Genomic DNA, 17,659 nt, shown 5'->3' on the forward strand with positions numbered 1-17,659 from the left:
ATGGGCGAATATGGCACACTGGACACCAACACCATCACCAGCAGCAGCAGTGCGTCCTCTGTTACGTCAATTCTGATGCCGATGCCGATGCCGATGGCGGCAGCTGCCGTTCCACCGGGTTCCACCATCACCGCAGCCGCCATGTCGGTGACGGCCACAGGAAAACCTCCACCATCTTGCTCCTCATCGTCATCCGGCGGTAGCGGACCATCGCCATCGATGGTGGCAGCAGTGGCCGCATCGAACGTCACCGCGAACCAAATGCCGTGCAATCACGTCCTAGCGTCGGTGTCCTCGTCCTCGGTTGAAGCGGATGGGTACCATTTCTACCACAAAGCTGGCGGTGGCAATGGATTGGCCGGAGTCGTCGGAAGCACGTCCGGAACTAGCCCTGGAGGCCACCACAATGGGACTGGTGGCTCTAAAGGTGGTGGCCGAATGAGTCACGAGTCCTCGTCGTCGTCCGGAATGCCACGGCCAGCTGGAAGTGGAGCGACTACCAACGGTAACGGGAGCTCCGGCAACGGTGGCAGCGTGCGGGTAAAGTGCAAGGATCCGATACGTGTCGGTTTCTATGAAATCGAGAAAACGATTGGCAAAGGCAACTTCGCCGTGGTCAAGCTGGCCCGTCATCGAATTACCAAAAATGAGGCAAGTATCGTTGCGTGTGGGGAATGACTTCCTTGGAGGGTTGTTTTTGTTTTTTTTTTCGTCCATGGTTCGGTCATATATCAAACGGCATCGATCGCTTCGGGGATGAAGGAAAGGTCTTGTGTTCTCTTGAACGCTTCTTCCCGTGATGGAACGCTTCAAGGAGCCAACGAAATCCGCGCCCTGTGTGCCCTTGGAGAAGCTCTACACAAGGTGGCTCGGAATGGTTCGCTCGGCCGGAAGGCAGGGCTTCATAATTTTCACTTTTCATGGCCAATCGGAAGGTTTAGTAACATCCGGTTGCTGGGCCGAACTTTGCCAGACGTTGCTTGATGGCGCACCGTTTGCGAGAAAACATAGGAATGTAATTAACTGGACTATTTCGGGAATGCCGTAAGGTGAACCGGCGAACTTTCATGCCCGTGCGGGAACGCTGCTTTTCTTCGAACGAAACTTCTTCTGGCGTGGAAAAGTGAAACCAAGACGGATGGCCTTTCGCCGGACCGTGCCGGCTTCTGGTTTGTTCGTGTAATGCTTATTGAAGCACCGAAATTCGTGGCCATGGTGAGGCTGTTGTGTAGTGAAAACGCCTATTAGTAGCCGGTCCTCGTTACCAAGCACGAGAAGTAAGGTTGATGGAGAAGGACGAGAACACAAAAAAAAACCCTACAAAGCACCACTTTTTGTCCTTGATCGTGTCCTCCTTGTAAGCAAGCGAGTTTGAGTGATGCCTAAAACATACGGAAGAGCACCAGATTCGTGAAAATAAAAACAGGCCTATTTATGACACGAACTTGTGGGAAATTTTCAGAATCCGCATCGCTCAGGCGGCTAATCTTGTTTCAATTGTTTCGCACTACTCTTGTTACAGGTAGCGATTAAAATTATTGATAAGTCTCAGCTCGATCCGAGCAACTTGCAGAAGGTGTACCGTGAGGTGGAAATTATGAAACGCTTAGACCACCCGCACGTCATTAAGCTGTACCAGGTAGGTGGGACGAAAAGTGTCCAAGCGAACGCCGAGTGGACGGTGCAGACGGAATTTATATGCAACCAAGCTGTTCTCTTGCAGGTGATGGAGACCCAGAGCATGATTTACATAGTCTCGGAATATGCTAGTCAAGGCGAAATTTTCGGTAAGTTCCACTGTAAACATAAGGCGCCACGTGGTGACGGTCGGGCAAGGGATCGATAAAGCTGGAATTATGGTCGAATATACAGAGAATTCATACCGATCTGAATATCAGATTATACGGTCGAAAGCTCACCACGAATGGGAGCGTTATTGTTGAGACAAGTTTCAGCTTTGTGTCGCGTTCGTCAGATGCATGGTGATTAAGGTCAGGGTGACCAGGTGGCGCCACAAAGTCTGTTGATACTGGAATTAATTTGGGCTGCTGGTAAAAAGGTGCTATTTTACGACCCGATCATTTTCATGCGATTGACCAATTTCATGGACTAACAGCTTCAGACTAACGGACAAGTATTGTGCTCTCTATTCGATTTCAGATTATATCGCGAAGTACGGACGGCTTAATGAACGTGCGGCTAGAAATAAGTTTTGGCAGATCCTATCCGCCGTAGAATATTGTCACAATAAGGGAATAGTACACAGAGATCTTAAGGTATGCAGTTGAATATGTCGTTTATTAAAATCGATCCTTTCTGACACATTTTTCCCGTCTTCCTTGCTGCAGGCTGAGAATCTTCTGCTAGATTCCAAGATGGACATCAAAATAGCAGACTTTGGGTTTTCTAATTTTTACAAAAAGGGCGAATTGCTTGCCACCTGGTGTGGCTCTCCACCGTACGCGGCTCCGGAGGTGTTCGAGGGAAAACGCTACACTGGACCGGAAATTGACATATGGGTAGGTAGACAACACCAGACACCCGGCTGGTTCTTGCGGTTCCTGCGTACTATAAACTGCTTCTTTGCTCTTTTGTGTAGTCGTTGGGAGTTGTGCTGTATGTGCTTGTGTGTGGTGCCCTTCCATTCGACGGTTCCACGCTACAGTCGCTGAGGGATCGCGTGTTATCCGGACGTTTTCGCATCCCATTTTTCATGAGCTCAGGTAAGTTGTCTTAATTTTGTCCCACTACTAGCAGCACATAACATTTTCCCCATTTTCCTTTTTTGCTCCATAGATTGCGAGTCGCTTATCCGCAAGATGCTCGTGCTGGATCCTTCTCGACGGTTCTCCATCGATCAAATCAAGCGACATCGTTGGATGATGGTCGAAATAATCGACACACCGAAGATCAGCAGTATCGTCATCAACGGCAACGTGAGTGACGTCAGTGCCCTCGACACGGAACCAAACGAGCAGATACTGAAGATTATGCAAAATCTCGGCATCGACATCCTCAAGACCAGGGAAAGTCTAAAGGTGAGCTACGCCTGTCAACTCTCGTACATTTTGGGACAACGCTCATGTGTTTGCGTTTTTGGTTGTGAATTTTTCAGCTCCACAGCTACGACCACTATACGGCGTTCTATTTGCTGCTTCTCGAGCGATTGAAGAGCCGCTCGGTGACGCACGAGGCTGGAAACACCACCGGAAGTGCTGTCGGGGTTGGAAAATCGGCCATGCTCGAATCACAACGCCGTCGTCCTAGCAACGTAGCCGAGCAAGCCATGAGAAAGCTGGCCATCAGTTCACAGCACAAGTAAGGACCTCGAACGAGAATGATCTCAAACTCGTGCGCCCGATCCTTTTGCTTACTAATGGATGGTTCTTTCTCCCGCCCCGTGCTTTAGAGCCGATCAGTCAAGCTCACCAAAGCATCAGCAAATGCCACCCGCAGTGACATCGGGCCTGACCAACCACAGTTCCGAGACATTGCACAGTCTGCTGAGTGCGCCAGTTGCCACAGGTCTCCCAACGATGTCGACTGGCGTGATTATGTTGCGAGATACGAGCATCCGCGAGCAACAGCCGGTCCTGAAGGATAGTTCCTACTTCCGTGGCGTGTCGTATACGTCTAGTTCGGGATTTGCGGATGCTTCGCTGTATCAACTTGGGTCACTGCGTGAGCGAGACTGTAGTTCGACATATCTAACCGGACCGGGCGCTATTGGGTTGTTGCCATCGTCGCTTTCCTCGAATGTGGCCGGTACCTTGGCGGCATCGGCGGCCTCACGAGAGAACAACTCGATCGTACTGCGTGAGTCAGGCATCCTGTCAAGTCGCATCTCGTCAACACGGCTGCTTTCGAGCAGCATTGACAAGCGCATCCTGCAGCAGAGTACGGAGGATTGCCGACGGTTGCTGCAGCAGGTAAGCCTCTCCTTGTAGTAGCCAGTGAATCGACATTTACGTCGTTTGAAGTGTCTATTTTGAGTCGCATACTTTAAGCGCACATTTTTGGAGATTGTAATGTCCGTGTAGAAGCTAAACTAATTATCTGTAAGTAAGGTAGTCTGAGGATACGATTTGGTGCTATTTAGCTGCGGCCCTTAGCCGTTGAAGCAGATTGTAATGTCTACACCAGTTAGCTATCGTACAGGTTGTTTGAAGGTACGATTTGGTGCTATTTAGCTTCGGCCATCTACCTTAGCCTTAAGAGCATAGATTAGGGTTTAGTAAAGAAATAAAGCCGTCTTTGATTATTATTACTTTTGTTTGTTTTTGGTTTATGATTATTTTAGGATTAAGCTCAGGTTGTTTCGTGATTGGTGAATCGTTAGAAATCATGCTCTATCGTGTTTAAAATCGCATCAATATCACCATTAGAACCGTTGAGTAGTGTCTTTCTTCTATCGTGTTCTGAATCTGTCTTAGAATAGCACGTTAAACCGTCCCGTTTGTTTGTTTGCTCCTGCAGGCTCGCCCCGTTTCGATGGGTGAATCGAATCGGTACACAAAACCACCGTCCCATTCGCCGGTGAACAATGATCTCCAGCAGGCAGCCCAATCACAGGCGTCTCCAGTGCCGGCATCGATGCCACAATCCCAACGCTACTCGGATCCACTAAATGGCTTCAGCAAGGACTATCTCACAAGCACATCCGCTGCGTCGAACGAAACATCGATCACCGTGCCACCGTTCAAAGATTACATCAACAACATTCAAACTTACTCGTACCTTCAGCACTACGAGCCCAACCTCACGGTCACGAGCTCGTCCGGAAGTGGTCACACTCCACCGCCACCGACGTCTATCACGGCGCAATACAGTTCCAGCACCGACGAGGGCTGTGAGACTGATTTGGGAGGTGAGAACCAATCAAATAGTAGGTGGTGTTTGTGGTTGACTCATTTTGTTTTCTTGCTTTATTTGACCCACCGCCAGACGACGACGTGCAGCAGTCGATAGACAAGTCGATCCAGCGGTTGAACTCCTTCGCCAGCTCAAGCTCGTCCAGTGGCGTAGTAACGAACATCCATCCGAAGAGCCTGAGCCAGAATCTGAGCTGTGATTCATCCCGCAGCAACTTCTCGACCTTCGAAAGCCTGGATCTCAACCTGTCCGATTGTGCGGAGCTCGCCGGCAGTCTACCATCCTGCACGGCCACGACGGAAGCGTACGAAAGTGTTGTAAAGGATGAAGGTTACTATTTGCTCCAGTTTTGTTTGTCCTTCGACCAGCAGCAGAAGCTTAGATGACGAAGTTTTTCCCTTTTCTCTGGTTGCAGCTTCATTCCGTGCTGTCACGAGCTCAGTGTGCATCAATCAGCCACAATGCGTGTACGCCATGTCTGAGAAGTCAGCTGGTGGTTCGTTCCTGAGAGCCAACACGGTGTACCAAGACGTGCACAATGGTGACCATCGCAGTATTACTCGATCACCCGTTGATTTTCGGTAGCGTATTTCATTGTGAGGCAGCTTGTGGCATTATGTCTAACATATCCTTCCTCCCACTAGTGAGGGACGACGTGCTAGCGATGGACTGGTCACGCAGGGTCTGGTCAACACCGCGGATCATCCACTAAATTCCCCGGTCGCATTCAACAGTCAGCGCTTGAACGAAACCTGTAAAGCGAAGGGTGTGCTAGAGTTGCACCTGCTGCAAAAAGAAGCCGCCCAGCTAAAGGTGAAGTACCAGGCAAACGTGCCCCAGGACGAAATTAATGCACGTCAGATCCAGCACAGCCAGTTCCGTGTGAACCCTCTGGACGGGCTCATACTGAAACCATCGGTAGGTCCTTCACACGGTAGCGTTTGCCTGGAGCAGATGAACGGAGGCAATGCAGGGTACTACAACAAAGTGACGGACTACGTAGGGCTTGCCCTCGGTGTGAAGACGGCAACGGTGGCGACCACCGGAGTCACCGAGCATCCGGTGGGAAAGCTGGATGCGGAACAGCTGCTGCTGCGGGCCAGTGTGGCCCGCTCGGACCAGCTAAGTGCTGCCGCCGCACAGCAGCTGCAGCAGAAGCCTCCGCTGCAGCAGCAACTCATGCAGCACCGGTTGCTGCAGCAGAAGCGCCAAATTCTGCAGAAGCAGGGCGCCATGGAGGCGGGCCTGAGCCGGCGGCAAATGCTGCGGCAGCACAGCTACAAGATCGCACAGCAGACGCAAATCCTGCCACCGCTACCGTACGGTGACATGGCCGAATCGCTGGACGGTGCCGGTTACCCGACGCTTCAATCCGTCCGCGAGTCGGCGATCCTGGAAGCGGAACCAAACTCCACCCTTGCGGATCCGCTCGATCTGTACTCACACCTACATGCCCATCATTCGCACCTGCATCATCATCACCACGCGCAGCAGCAACAGCAGCAGCAGCATCTGCTTCTTCAGCAGCAACAACAGCAGCAGCTGAGTGCCGGAGGACCACATGCCGTTCATTTGTCCACGGATCGGACTTCCCTGTGTTCGTGGAGCACGCTGCCGAGTTCGATGAAAACGTGCCAGATCAGTGAAGGGACACCCGCACCTGACAGCCCGTGGAATGTGGCGGCACTCTACCACCAGGTACATACGACACAGAAGTAGTAGTAGACGGATGTGTCGCTCACAGTTTCATAATCCCCGCCATCGCCCGGGTCCGATCATTAGCAACCACCTCATCCAATCTCCGGGCGGGGTTTTGCGGGTCCATTTGCTAGTTATTGAGTCTCATCTGAGCCACGTGCTTCATCCGTTCCTTCGCTGTTCGATGCCTCGCTTGTGTCCGCTTCGACGGGGGTTTTTGTGCGTGTGGCCAGCAACAACCTACTGTTGACGGTTTATCTGGCACATGGGACAGCGTTTAGGGGCTGGAAACAATACCACATAGTCTGCTTATGCCCCCTGATGTAGATATAGAGAGTGTGTTTCTAAATGATAGTCGTCGTATTAGTAAACCGGAACGCCATTCTTTCGTTTTGTGTTTCGTAACTAAAATTATCGTTCACTAGCCGCCGTAGATGCGCTGGCGGGATAGTTTATTCGTTCGTTCGTTCGTTCATTTATTCGTTCGCATTTGTCAGGAAACAATAATCAAATATCTTAACCATTTTGTATCGTAATGGTAATAACGGAAGTAAGATATTGGAATTTAATTCGCTTGGAACGAGTTTTGGAAGGATATCGCGAGAAGGATGAAAAAGAAAAAGTAACAAATACGTACGCTCGTAGGTACATAGAAGAGAACAATACGATAGAAAATAACGTTTGTACTGAAACTCTAAAGCCATGATGTTAAATGTTTATAGGAATATGAACCTACTTATAGCTGCTAGAAAAATGGTAAAAATTTTTGAACAGCAAATATGAGACAACATCAGCTCTGATTAACCATTCAAGGATAACATATCTATAAATAGCTTTTTTCGCTTTTACCTCATAATTTGTACACTTTCATTGTAATCTTTCGTAGCTGTTTAGTTTGAAACAAATTGTAAAAATTATGGTTTTTAAACATTCCTGCGACGAATGGAAAGTATTGATTTTATGTTTCCCTGCTTTAGTCATTGGTAGGGTTTTCTTAAAAAACGAACAACGCTAACTTATAGGCTGACAATTTTTCATGAAATGATGTAGAGAGAGAGAGAGAGTGAAAAATTAGAATCTTGCCGCTAGTGTTTGATTGGCTTTTACATTAGTGTAGTTGATATTTATTCATCTACGTTTTTTCAACCCCATTTGTTTCCGTTTTACATTGCACGAAAATGGTTACTTTCCTGTTCTGTACAAAATCATCATTCTTGCTGGTATGTCGTGTTGTGTTTCGTAAATTAACAAAAGAAGTATGCGCCATCGTAGCGGTGACAAAGCCACCCCTTCTAACAAACGCTAGTGTTGCCTTAGCCATGTTTCCGTAGCTTTTGGTGTGTTTCGCTAGGTCTGTGTAAAAGTAACCTGTCCATCGTTTGCTTTAGAAGGCGAAAATAACCGCGCAGTAACCGGCTTGAATAGATAACCGTAGCAGTATTACAAAATCAGCTTCTCATTATGAAAATCCGCCAATCCGCAAGTATCGTAAGCGAGTGTTCGTTCGTGTATCACCCTCACAGAATGTGCCGCCTGGTCCGCTGTACTCGACGCCGCAGTGGATGGCACCGCACGTGTCCTCGATTCCGCACTCAATGCAGCTACCCTTGAGCGAAAGTCCCATACCGGAGCTTGCCGAGCAGATGGAGTCTATTTGAGGCGAGCCTGTAGACGGGGCTAGCGATACGATCGGTTGCCCGCCGTAGGTCCAAGCCGGATAGGGCAGATATAGCAGGACACTATCCAGGCAATTCGTGGGCCAAAAACCATGAATGTACATTAAGGGTGCGCTACGGTAAGATCTCGAACGAACGCTACTTTAGAGATGCTGTATGGATGCCGAATGGAAGCCACAGACTCATATAGTTGTTACCGTTAAAAGGGATAGGGATAGGAATAACAGCTCATTTACACGAAATGTTTCGCCTAGCATTTCCTTATTGCTGGACTTTTTTTTTCTTTGTACAATTGTATAAGAGTAAGAAGCACAGCGAGAACGAGAGAAACAAAAATCGTGCAATGTGCAATAAGAGAGAAGATGCAGCGGAAGCAAATTACTACTGAATAAGTCAAAGAGACTGGTTGACGTCAATTTAATGAAATTGAAATAACGTAACACAAATACACACACACACACATACTTACACATACAAAAAATTAGCAGATAATAGATGAAGCTTTGAAAAAATTACAATCATATACTCGCAAACCACACCGCAGCACCGCCAGAAGCATTGACTATGTTCACGGATTTTGAGCTTTGACATTTTTGAACGAAACTTTGGAATCACAAACGGTCTCGAAAGCTCTGCGACTGATCCAACATCCTTTAGGAATTTGTCAGCTTCGAGGGAAGGCGTTAAGCGAATAGTTTTTTCTTACGAGAGTAATAGCGCTGTATTAGCCGCAAAGGACTTGGGTGAGATGTTGATGTTTCTCGTTTCAATGGTTTTTTTGCGTATCTACGCGCTCGCTTGGTATAATGAAAAACTGAACCGATCCGTTGGCCGACGGATTGATGGCGGCACACGAAAAGTAAATGTTTGGATGGACTGTATTGCCCTTCTGTTTGATTAGATAGTCGAGTAAACAGAATGATGACAAAAGCATACCAACATTTACGGTCGGAATAAGATTGGATTATTTTGCGATGTGATACACAAACTACTAGTCAATAATTGAAGTTTCCGCTGTTGCGCTTCTTGTCTCACGATGGCGATGGTTTAATTAAGCGTCCTAGAGCAAAACATGCAGCTGAAAATTTATCATACTATCCCATACGTTGTTTGATAAGCCAAAAAGCTACAATTTGTCAATAGCCAAACATGATGGGCCTTTGGTAACAATTTTGAAACGGTCTCCGATATGCGGTGATTTGATTTTCGTTCTAGAAAACTCGTAAATCTGCTGCTATCTCTGCTAAAGCTAGTTGGTAAGCCCGTATAAGTATAACGGACTGTAAAAAGGGCTGATGCAAAGCTCGTATAGTTTAGCTATTCTCGGTTGATTGCAATTACATGCTATATGTTTTATTTCTCCGTTTGTTGTGGTGTATTCGGTTTCCAATGAGACAAAGAAGGCTATTGGTTTTCAAATCATTGCAATACATAACAATCATTACAATCTTCAACTTGTTGTAGCACTGCAAACCGAAGGTGCGCTCTAAATCAGAGGATCAAACTTTTCCTTCCGAATAACCCGGTCGCCTTTAGCAGCAGTAGTGCGTTCAATTTTCGACATTAGCGAATAACAGACAACTGCCAAGTATATACTTAAAACGAAAAAATAAACAACATAGCGTTGGACCCGCGCACTAACACGAACTGCCCATAGTAAGGCGATTTGTAGGGGGGTCTCATGGGCACGCCGTTATTTATTTCAAATTTGTGAACCTCGTTTCGTTAACAGCATACATGCACCGCAGCAATTGGGCATCGATTAGAACACATCGAATAGTACTGTATACACGCCTAAGTGGAAGCTATTGTTTATTGAGCACACGTGAAGGCGATTGTTAATGTCATAGAAAAAAAAACAACATGGCGAAATCGTTGCGAAACGGTTGGCAGTAATGTCGTATCGTCGCTTCAATAATACCTATTGTTTCGAAGCAATGCGAAGAAACGAATAACCAAGGGACCGGACAAGATCGGTTTGAGTTCGATCGTGAAAAGGGTGACCAGACAAAACACACTCATACAATAACTCTGCTAAGAAACCACGGGGAAGTGCAAATTGAATGGATTCAAACCATGTAAAAAAAGAAGAAGAAAAAAGGAGAAAACTATGTTAACAGAGCGAAACGATTACCGAAAATCATTCATGTGATTGTGCTCTAATTGGAATAAACATTAGCAAAGTAAAAAAAAATGATAGTAAAAGAACATCAACAGCCACAACATCACCAAACAAACAAAAGGAATCGCGCCAATTCTATATCTAGTCATATCAATCATACACGTGCACATATACATATTACAACAAAACGAATCGATAGCAGGGGGACGAGTTAGAAGCAGTAAAGCATATTTGGTAGCAGTTACAATTCATCACATTCGGTAGGGCATACATATTCGCATAGGCGTCAATGCCGAATGGCAGTGCATATGTTCGCACACCATCGTGCATAGTCCAAGAAAGCATAGCGTCGTCCACTAATAGTGCAGCACGAATCGTAATATAAGTATACATATATACCACGAATATTGGGACAGTGAACGCTGCCGAGGAAAACATACAATAGCAAGTGCGCAACCAGGCGCCCTCTAGCATCTAGAGTAGCAACCAAATGCAATCAAAACCGACAACGAGAGTGAAGCAATCGTTTGATAGGGATTTGTGGAATTAACACACCATGTAATGTGGTGAGCAGCTAGTTTGCGGAAGAACTGGAACGATCCAGAAGCCGTCCGATTTGATGCGATGCACGTGGCGTGTTTGCCTGAGGCTGAACCACCAGGCGTCTCCATCGCATCTGCCGAGGTTGTTGTTTTGGGATGAGAATTCGCGACCGTAATGGGCGTGAATGCTGTAGTGTTCGGCTTTTATCATGGCGTTTTCAGGTATGTCACGTGTCGCAAATTACTCAAGTGTTGCTTGAGCGATTGGATGAAGTGAAACTTGCAGTATTTGTTGCGATGAGCAGAAAGCTTTTTCGATCGGGGGACGGATAAAGTAGCCATAACTTGAGTTGGCACGTCAACGTTGCTCGAATAGGAGAAAAAAAGGCAAGATAAATAAAAGAACAATGTAGATAGTTCAACCGCCCACCGTAGGCGTAGCGTTGTTGGAATCGTATCTATAGAACACAATTATTAAGTACATTCAACACATCTACTATGCAAGCAACGCGGCATTATAACTAGAGGCAATCCTAGCGAATTTAGCGTACGTACATCGCTACAATTAGTCGAAAATTAACTACAGGAATCGTGTCTAGGGGAAATTTTGTTCAATTTAGTAAAAAAATCATCAAGGCTAACGAACGCAGAGTTGAGGGGATGAATAAACTGTATATTTCCGCAGTAACTTAGTCTTCGGTGGCATAGTTAATAGCAATACCAAGTATTAGCAGTCAATAAACGAGACCACCCCAGAGTGTGAGTGTGTTATAACAAAAGCACATTGCACACGTTGCAGAACGGTCGAAATTTGAGACTCATCATTTACGAAAAAGTGCATGCGTAGAAACAACGAGTATCAGAACGCATGCATATTTAAAAATCATTCCTACCAATCAGACGCTACATAACACCCTAACCGAATGTTTGCATTCTCTGCAATAGCTAGAGGTCGCATATTTTTCACTTTAAGTATTACGGATAACGCTGTCAGTTTGTTCTTCTTCATCTGGCTTGTGATCGCGAGATGGCTCACACGTTTCGCGAAGAAATAATGCGGAACACGATGAGAAATAATCAGTGAAGCAAAGCTCTGCACAAATATGCTCTAAACAGTTCAAAATCTAAGATTCATGCATTCGGCCGTATCATCAAAGCACCTTTAGTCACTGGGCCAAAATAGGTGCACGTGAGTGCGCATTGAATTATTTTGTGTCGATTCTGCTGGAAGCAGAGGCTTTCGTGATGCAAACTGAGCCCGCGGGCTTAAGGCACAAGCAGTACTCGAGGGTTGATTGAGTAATCATGAGACCAAATATAAATAGCATCCCCTAAAAGAGATCCGGTAATCCCGTAACAGAATCCAGCATAATTCCAATGTCCCACAACAAACTGTCAATCATGAGTGATAAATGAAACATTTACAGAGCAAACGGCACCCGCAAAATGGTTGGACTAGACGCGCTGTGGAATAGGGCACAGAGAAAATCAGCGGAATGGGAAGAAAAACGGAGTGATGGGAAGAAAAAAGAATGGAAGGGAAAGTAATGGGCAACGTAATACAAATGGATGTGAATGAACACATATTGATTATTTATTAACATTACATTTACAGGAAACGAAAACAATAACATTATTAGATCATGTTTGTAAGGAAAGAAACAAGAAAAATACAATTAAACCGTAGACTAGCTATAATTACTTGATATACATTTTTTCACAAAAAATATACTTATAATCACGGACAAATAAAGAAATATTGTGAACGACAAAAAGGAAACACAAATTTCGAATAGTGTGCTGCGAAATGGTAGAAATTCTTTCGTATGAATTGAGAAACTGTTAATTCGGTATAGTTTGGAGTACACTTTTATTCTCTTGTCATTGCCTTCCTATATCACGTTCGAAAATTCCTGTATTCTTGTATATAACATCTAAATTTGTCAACAAAAAAGCATTTAGATCTACTGTATATATTTCCGTTTCCATCTCATGATTATATTCGTTACGGTATTTCTTGTGCGTGTAGGAATGAACTGAAGCAAAGAGTACTGTTATGAATTGATACAAAACATATTGATGTATTATACAGCAATTGTTCAACGAGATTCTTGTCCACAGTTATGGACTTTTCCGGTAAAAGACGATTATTGTTTGGCACGATTATTTAAACTACTTTAATACTTGAATTGCTAATACTCACATAATGCCGTGTACAAAAATTTAACCTACGCACGGCCTATAATAGCGGTTAGACCTATGCGCCAAGCAACTATGTTCTAAGACAAAAATACACAAATATACCGACATGCATCTTAAGAAATCACTATATAAAAACGGACTGCAATGGATCCGCTAGGGAATCAGTTCGGAATGGGGTTTGTTATCAGCCAGCTGGTGAAGAAGGCGGTTAAACCTACCCTAAGACGAACGGGCAGGTCTTCTTCATTTACCTCGGAATCGTGGTTACACAATGTTCATCTGTATCTTGATTACCACCATATTATTGTCGGCAAATTTAGCCAATATATCTTTGATTTTTGCAAACTCCAAAAACCCGAAACCACGGGGGCTTATTTCTTGGTTCGGGCGATGAAACGCAAGAATTTCGGGTTTGGACATAATCGTGTCGTGCTGTGACAACTCGGGAGAGCGCACGTTGAGCAGCGTTATTTTGATGCGTCCTTTGAATGGCCACTCGAGGTGATAATCGTTCTCCGATTGCATCAGGTGCACGTGCAACCCGATTGAGTCTTTAGTGCGTGGTGATACATTGATGCGAGCGCAAAACTTGTACCCATGCGGTGAGGTGTACGCTTCGCCGCTGTAAAACATGCAGTTGCTGTTCGTTAGCATCGAGTCCATTTTGTTCGAGAAATCATCCAGTTTCCACAGCAGTACTCCACCGCTATACCGTGGGTCAACAGACTGGTTCACCTTGGCCAGCTGCAACTCCTGCTTGGACAGTTTGATGCCGAGAATATGCACCTCTTGCTCGAGTATAACGATACGCTCGTACATCGACCTCACAAGATCGTTCGTACTCATTTCTGGCACGCTATTCTTGGCCGGTGGATCCCAAAATTTATACCGTTCGTGGCATCCCGTGTATGTGTCCAGCAGTAGCTATAAATTGTATGACAAATTTTCGATCAAATTATCGTTTTTGCAACGGTGAATCGATTGTACCAATTTTCACATACTTGCAAATGCTTCTGACAGTCAGAAGTAATGTGCGCATTCAGCGTAGCATCATCCTGAGCGACGAATGCGCATTTTACGCGTGCAAACGGACACGGTTGGCTTTGACGGGACATTGCAAACGGGCATTGGTGCAGGTGGGTGTCGATTTCGGTGGGTGAAAATTGGTCCGCGCAACCTCGTATCGAGTTCGGGCAGGGTTTTTTGATCTGCGATATCTCCCTACGAGTGCAATTATCCGGAAAGATGTCACTCTTAATGTCCAGCGGTTCGTTGTCCAACGGGCAGCTGGATTTTTTCTCACTAGAAGAAAGATAAGTTGTAGTGTGGTACTGTGAAGGATGTAATGGTGCTAATCGTCCAATACTCACTTCAACCAATCAGTGATGCATTTTCGGCAAAACCGATGTCCGCATTTTGTCAGAATTGGCTCATTTAGCCAGCAGTAGCAGATGGGACATTCATATCGTGCTTCCAATCCATCGTCTACCCTAGCACCACCCTGGCGTGGAACATATAAAATATCGATCATTGAAAGTTGAGCGTTCACATGTTCGAATTAAATGTAGCATTCCATGCTTGTTCTTTTGTCCCTCGTACACTTGTGCTCAGTCGCTTCAGCATGAGTCATCCGGGCATATCCGGGATCATCTGCCGACCATGTGCTCGTTGCCGTTGAATATTTCTCACCTGAAGGCAGTTTTCCTCCGCCGATACTTCTCTTTTCACGGGTTTACTCATTTTGCCTCATAACTATGCGTACTAAAATATTGCACAAAACAAAACTGTTTATATATTTTTTGCCATTGATTTGTTTGCTGCGTTCGATTTGTCAACCGCCTCAGTTGTCAAACAAAATAGCACTTTTGTTCGCTTGACAATGTTAGGGCCTAGTTTAACGTCAGTATCTCTAGGATGTATAAAACAACAGAAATTGCTATGTAAAACGATTATAAGAATCAAGATATTATTGATAAGTAAAACATTATGGATATAGATATTATTGATAAGTAAAACATTATGGTTAATGTTTAACATAATTAAAACGCTGATTTCGGAATTCTGCATTGAAGCAATTAATGATAATTTGCCGTGTAGCTAGTCCCTAACTCCCAGTTGGAGTGCGTGCTGACAACTGTCACTGAGGACGTGTACAGCTCCGTTGTTCCTCTTGCCACTGCTTTCGGAATTGGCTAATCGGTAAATCTGCAATCGCACCGAAATCGTTCTGCTATACCTGCAAACTGTCCTTCGGGAGCTTCGACTAGAATTGGTCCGCGCCAGTTGTGCTTCGTGTTTGTGCTATCGAAAGTAATCCAGAATGGCAGGGGCACTGACACCGGAGGAGAAGGAACACCTCATCACCCGCAACTTGCAGGAGGTGCTGGGACAGGATAATCTCCGAGCGGTTCTGAAGGAGCGTGACCTTAAAATATACTGGGGCACGGCAACGACCGGCAAGCCCCATATTGCTTATTTCGTGCCTATGTCAAAAGTGGCAGATTTCCTGAAAGCCGGCTGTGAAGTGAGTGACCAGATATATTTTTTAATTGTATCATTCAACATCCGTCGGATGCGTTTCTTAACGATCGTTTTTGAAATGTTATCTCTCACCATAGGTAACCATCCTGTTCGCAGATTTACACGGCTATTTAGATAACATGAAGGCACCCTGGTCTTTGCTGAAGGAACGTGTCAAGTACTACGAAGCAGTAATAAAGGAAATGCTCATTTCGCTCGGTGTGCCACTGGACAAGCTCAGTTTCGTGTGCGGTACAGATTATCAGCTCTCGAAGGAGTACACTTTGGACGTGTACCGGCTGGCGTCAGTCGTGACCCAACACGATGCTAAAAAAGCCGGCGCGGAAGTAGTAAAGCAAGTGGAACATCCACTTTTGTCGGGTATCCTGTACCCTGGACTGCAGGCGCTGGACGAGGAATATCTGAAGGTGGACGCACAGTTCGGTGGCGTTGATCAGCGGAAAATTTTTACCTTTGCTGAGAAGTATCTTCCGCAGTTGGGATACGGTAAGCGTATTCATCTAATGAATCCCATGATTCCGGGTCTGGCTGGTGGAAAAATGTCATCGAGCGAAGAAGACTCGAAAATTGATCTGTTGGACAGTGCAGCGAAGGTGAAGAGTAAGATCAAGAAAGCGTTCTGTGAGCCGGGCAATATCGAGGACAATGGTCTGCTGAAGTTCCTGAAGCACGTAATTTTCCCGATGTACAAAGAAGGAGAGGTGTTCACTATTCACCGTAAAGCGGAGTTCGGTGGCGATCTCGTCTTTCCCCAGTACGAACAACTGGAGACTTGCTTTGCCGCACAGGAGTTGCACCCTGGCGATCTTAAAGCAGCCGTAGAGGTGTGCATTAATCGTTTGCTCGATCCGATTCGCAAGGCATTCGACACTGAAGCTCACCGGGAACTAACTGAACGTGCTTATCCTGCACCGGTAAAGGTACTCGGTGGAGGGAAACAAGCCTCGGCGGGAGGCAAATCTCAACCAGCAAACACTGGTGGCACAAACGCAGCAGCGGGTGCTGGAGCTGTAGGAGAAAATTCCCCTGATAAGCTTGAGCTCAAAGTTGGACAGATCATGGACGCTATCAAGCACCCGGACGCAGACAGCCTGTGCGTGCTGACGGTGGATATCGGCAATGGTGAGCGCAAATCAATTGTTAGCAATCTTCTCACGCACTACGCGCTGGAGCAGCTTCGAGACCGGTTGGTTGTGGTGTTGACAAACATGAAGGCATCAAAAATTCGTGGCGTCGAGAGTGAGGGATTGGTGCTGTACGCGGCTGGAACCGATCGATGCGAAGCCTTGGCAGTCCCGGATGGCTCGAAGGTTGGTGAGCGAATCATTGTGGAAGGATTTGATAATACAAATAACCCGGTACCGCCACTCAATCCGAAGAAAAAGGTTTGGGACAAGATTCAGGCGGAGCTGCATACTGGCACAGAAGGAGAGGCACTCTGGAAGGAATTTTCACTTATGACGTTGAATGGCGATCGGGTGACGAGTACACTTCCTGGATGCAGCATCAAATAGGCGAAGATGGTTAACGACATGCGCTACTACGTAGTGAAAGTTGGGTTTACTGAGGCATTTCGCAGCTACTCTAGCTTTTTTCAACTCATTTACAGCAAGATCAAGATCATTGGACGGTGAAGATTTTTTTATACTCGTTTAGTTTTTCGCGGAGTAATTTATTAAAGTTTGTGCTGCACGTGATATGAATTGTTTTTTTTATTCATCGAGTCCGAAAATTTAATAATTATTCTTAAAACGATACGTACGAGGATATTTAATTGTAGCAAGGATACGCGCATCTGTAGCTTTGTTATTGCTACTGGCAACACTGCGCATTTGCGGTGCGCTGGAATGTAAACATAAACATTAGCACGTGCGTTGGAAGTAGTCAAAAACAGCTGATCGTGCTAGTTGCTGTGCTGGCTACGGACGCCCGAAAAAGGGCGGCATAGTTTTTTTTTATAAAATAGTTGTTTTGTGGATGCAATAACTCGCAAAGAAAGAAAAATC

General features: G+C 45.8%; 3 protein-coding genes across 4 annotated transcripts; 2 read left to right on the forward strand and 1 right to left on the reverse strand.

Moving 5' to 3' along the window:
* On the forward strand, positions 1–8,228 carry LOC128731361 (serine/threonine-protein kinase par-1). Its single transcript, XM_053824476.1, has 14 exons — positions 1–651; positions 1,523–1,639; positions 1,724–1,787; positions 2,161–2,276; positions 2,349–2,519; positions 2,600–2,723; positions 2,797–3,038; positions 3,116–3,318; positions 3,410–3,929; positions 4,477–4,867; positions 4,945–5,202; positions 5,288–5,453; positions 5,517–6,570; positions 8,094–8,228. The coding sequence occupies exons 1-14, from the start codon at positions 1–3 to the stop codon at positions 8,226–8,228; spliced, it is 4,212 nt and encodes a 1,403-aa protein (XP_053680451.1).
* Positions 8,229–12,817: 4,589 nt separating this feature from the next.
* Positions 12,818–14,867, reverse strand: LOC128731925 (TNF receptor-associated factor 6). Its single transcript, XM_053825083.1, has 4 exons — positions 14,802–14,867; positions 14,483–14,613; positions 14,114–14,414; positions 12,818–14,036 (listed from the first exon to the last, which is right to left on the reverse strand). Exons 1-4 carry the CDS (start codon positions 14,850–14,852, stop codon positions 13,377–13,379), a joined length of 1,143 nt encoding a protein of 380 aa, XP_053681058.1. The 5' UTR covers positions 14,853–14,867; the 3' UTR covers positions 12,818–13,376.
* Positions 14,868–15,308: 441 nt separating this feature from the next.
* Positions 15,309–17,350, forward strand: LOC128731082 (tyrosine--tRNA ligase, cytoplasmic). 2 transcript variants are annotated; one of them, XM_053824178.1, is made up of 3 exons: positions 15,309–15,636; positions 15,731–16,580; positions 16,647–17,350. In XM_053824178.1, the coding sequence occupies exons 1-3, from the start codon at positions 15,433–15,435 to the stop codon at positions 17,165–17,167; spliced, it is 1,575 nt and encodes a 524-aa protein (XP_053680153.1). In that variant the 5' UTR covers positions 15,309–15,432; the 3' UTR covers positions 17,168–17,350. The 2 variants fall into 2 exon arrangements, with proteins under 2 accessions (XP_053680153.1, XP_053680152.1); XM_053824177.1 differs by having other exon boundaries at positions 15,731–17,350.
* The last annotated feature ends 309 nt before the right edge of the window (positions 17,351–17,659 follow it).

Source organism: Anopheles nili, chromosome 2, assembly GCF_943737925.1.
Source record: "Anopheles nili chromosome 2, idAnoNiliSN_F5_01, whole genome shotgun sequence".
Classification (NCBI taxonomy): domain Eukaryota; kingdom Metazoa; phylum Arthropoda; class Insecta; order Diptera; family Culicidae; genus Anopheles; species Anopheles nili.

Excerpts from the sequence above, each read along its gene's own strand:
- LOC128731361 (XM_053824476.1), top strand. The coding sequence starts at position 1 with ATGGGCGAATATGGCACACTGGACACCAACACCATCACCAGCAGCAGC. Across the intron at positions 652-1,522 it reads ATCGAATTACCAAAAATGAG|GTAGCGATTAAAATTATTGA; the intron begins GCAAGTATCGTT and ends CTCTTGTTACAG. Across the intron at positions 3,319-3,409 it reads GCCATCAGTTCACAGCACAA|AGCCGATCAGTCAAGCTCAC; the intron begins GTAAGGACCTCG and ends CCCGTGCTTTAG.
- LOC128731925 (XM_053825083.1), bottom strand. The coding sequence starts at position 14,852 with ATGAGTAAACCCGTGAAAAGAGAAGTATCGGCGGAGGAAAACTGCCTT. Across the intron at positions 14,614-14,801 it reads CGGAGGAAAACTGCCTTCAG|GGTGGTGCTAGGGTAGACGA; the intron begins GTGAGAAATATT and ends GTTCCACGCCAG. Across the intron at positions 14,415-14,482 it reads TGCATCACTGATTGGTTGAA|TGAGAAAAAATCCAGCTGCC; the intron begins GTGAGTATTGGA and ends TCTTTCTTCTAG.
- LOC128731082 (XM_053824177.1), top strand. The coding sequence starts at position 15,433 with ATGGCAGGGGCACTGACACCGGAGGAGAAGGAACACCTCATCACCCGC. Across the intron at positions 15,637-15,730 it reads TCCTGAAAGCCGGCTGTGAA|GTAACCATCCTGTTCGCAGA; the intron begins GTGAGTGACCAG and ends CTCTCACCATAG.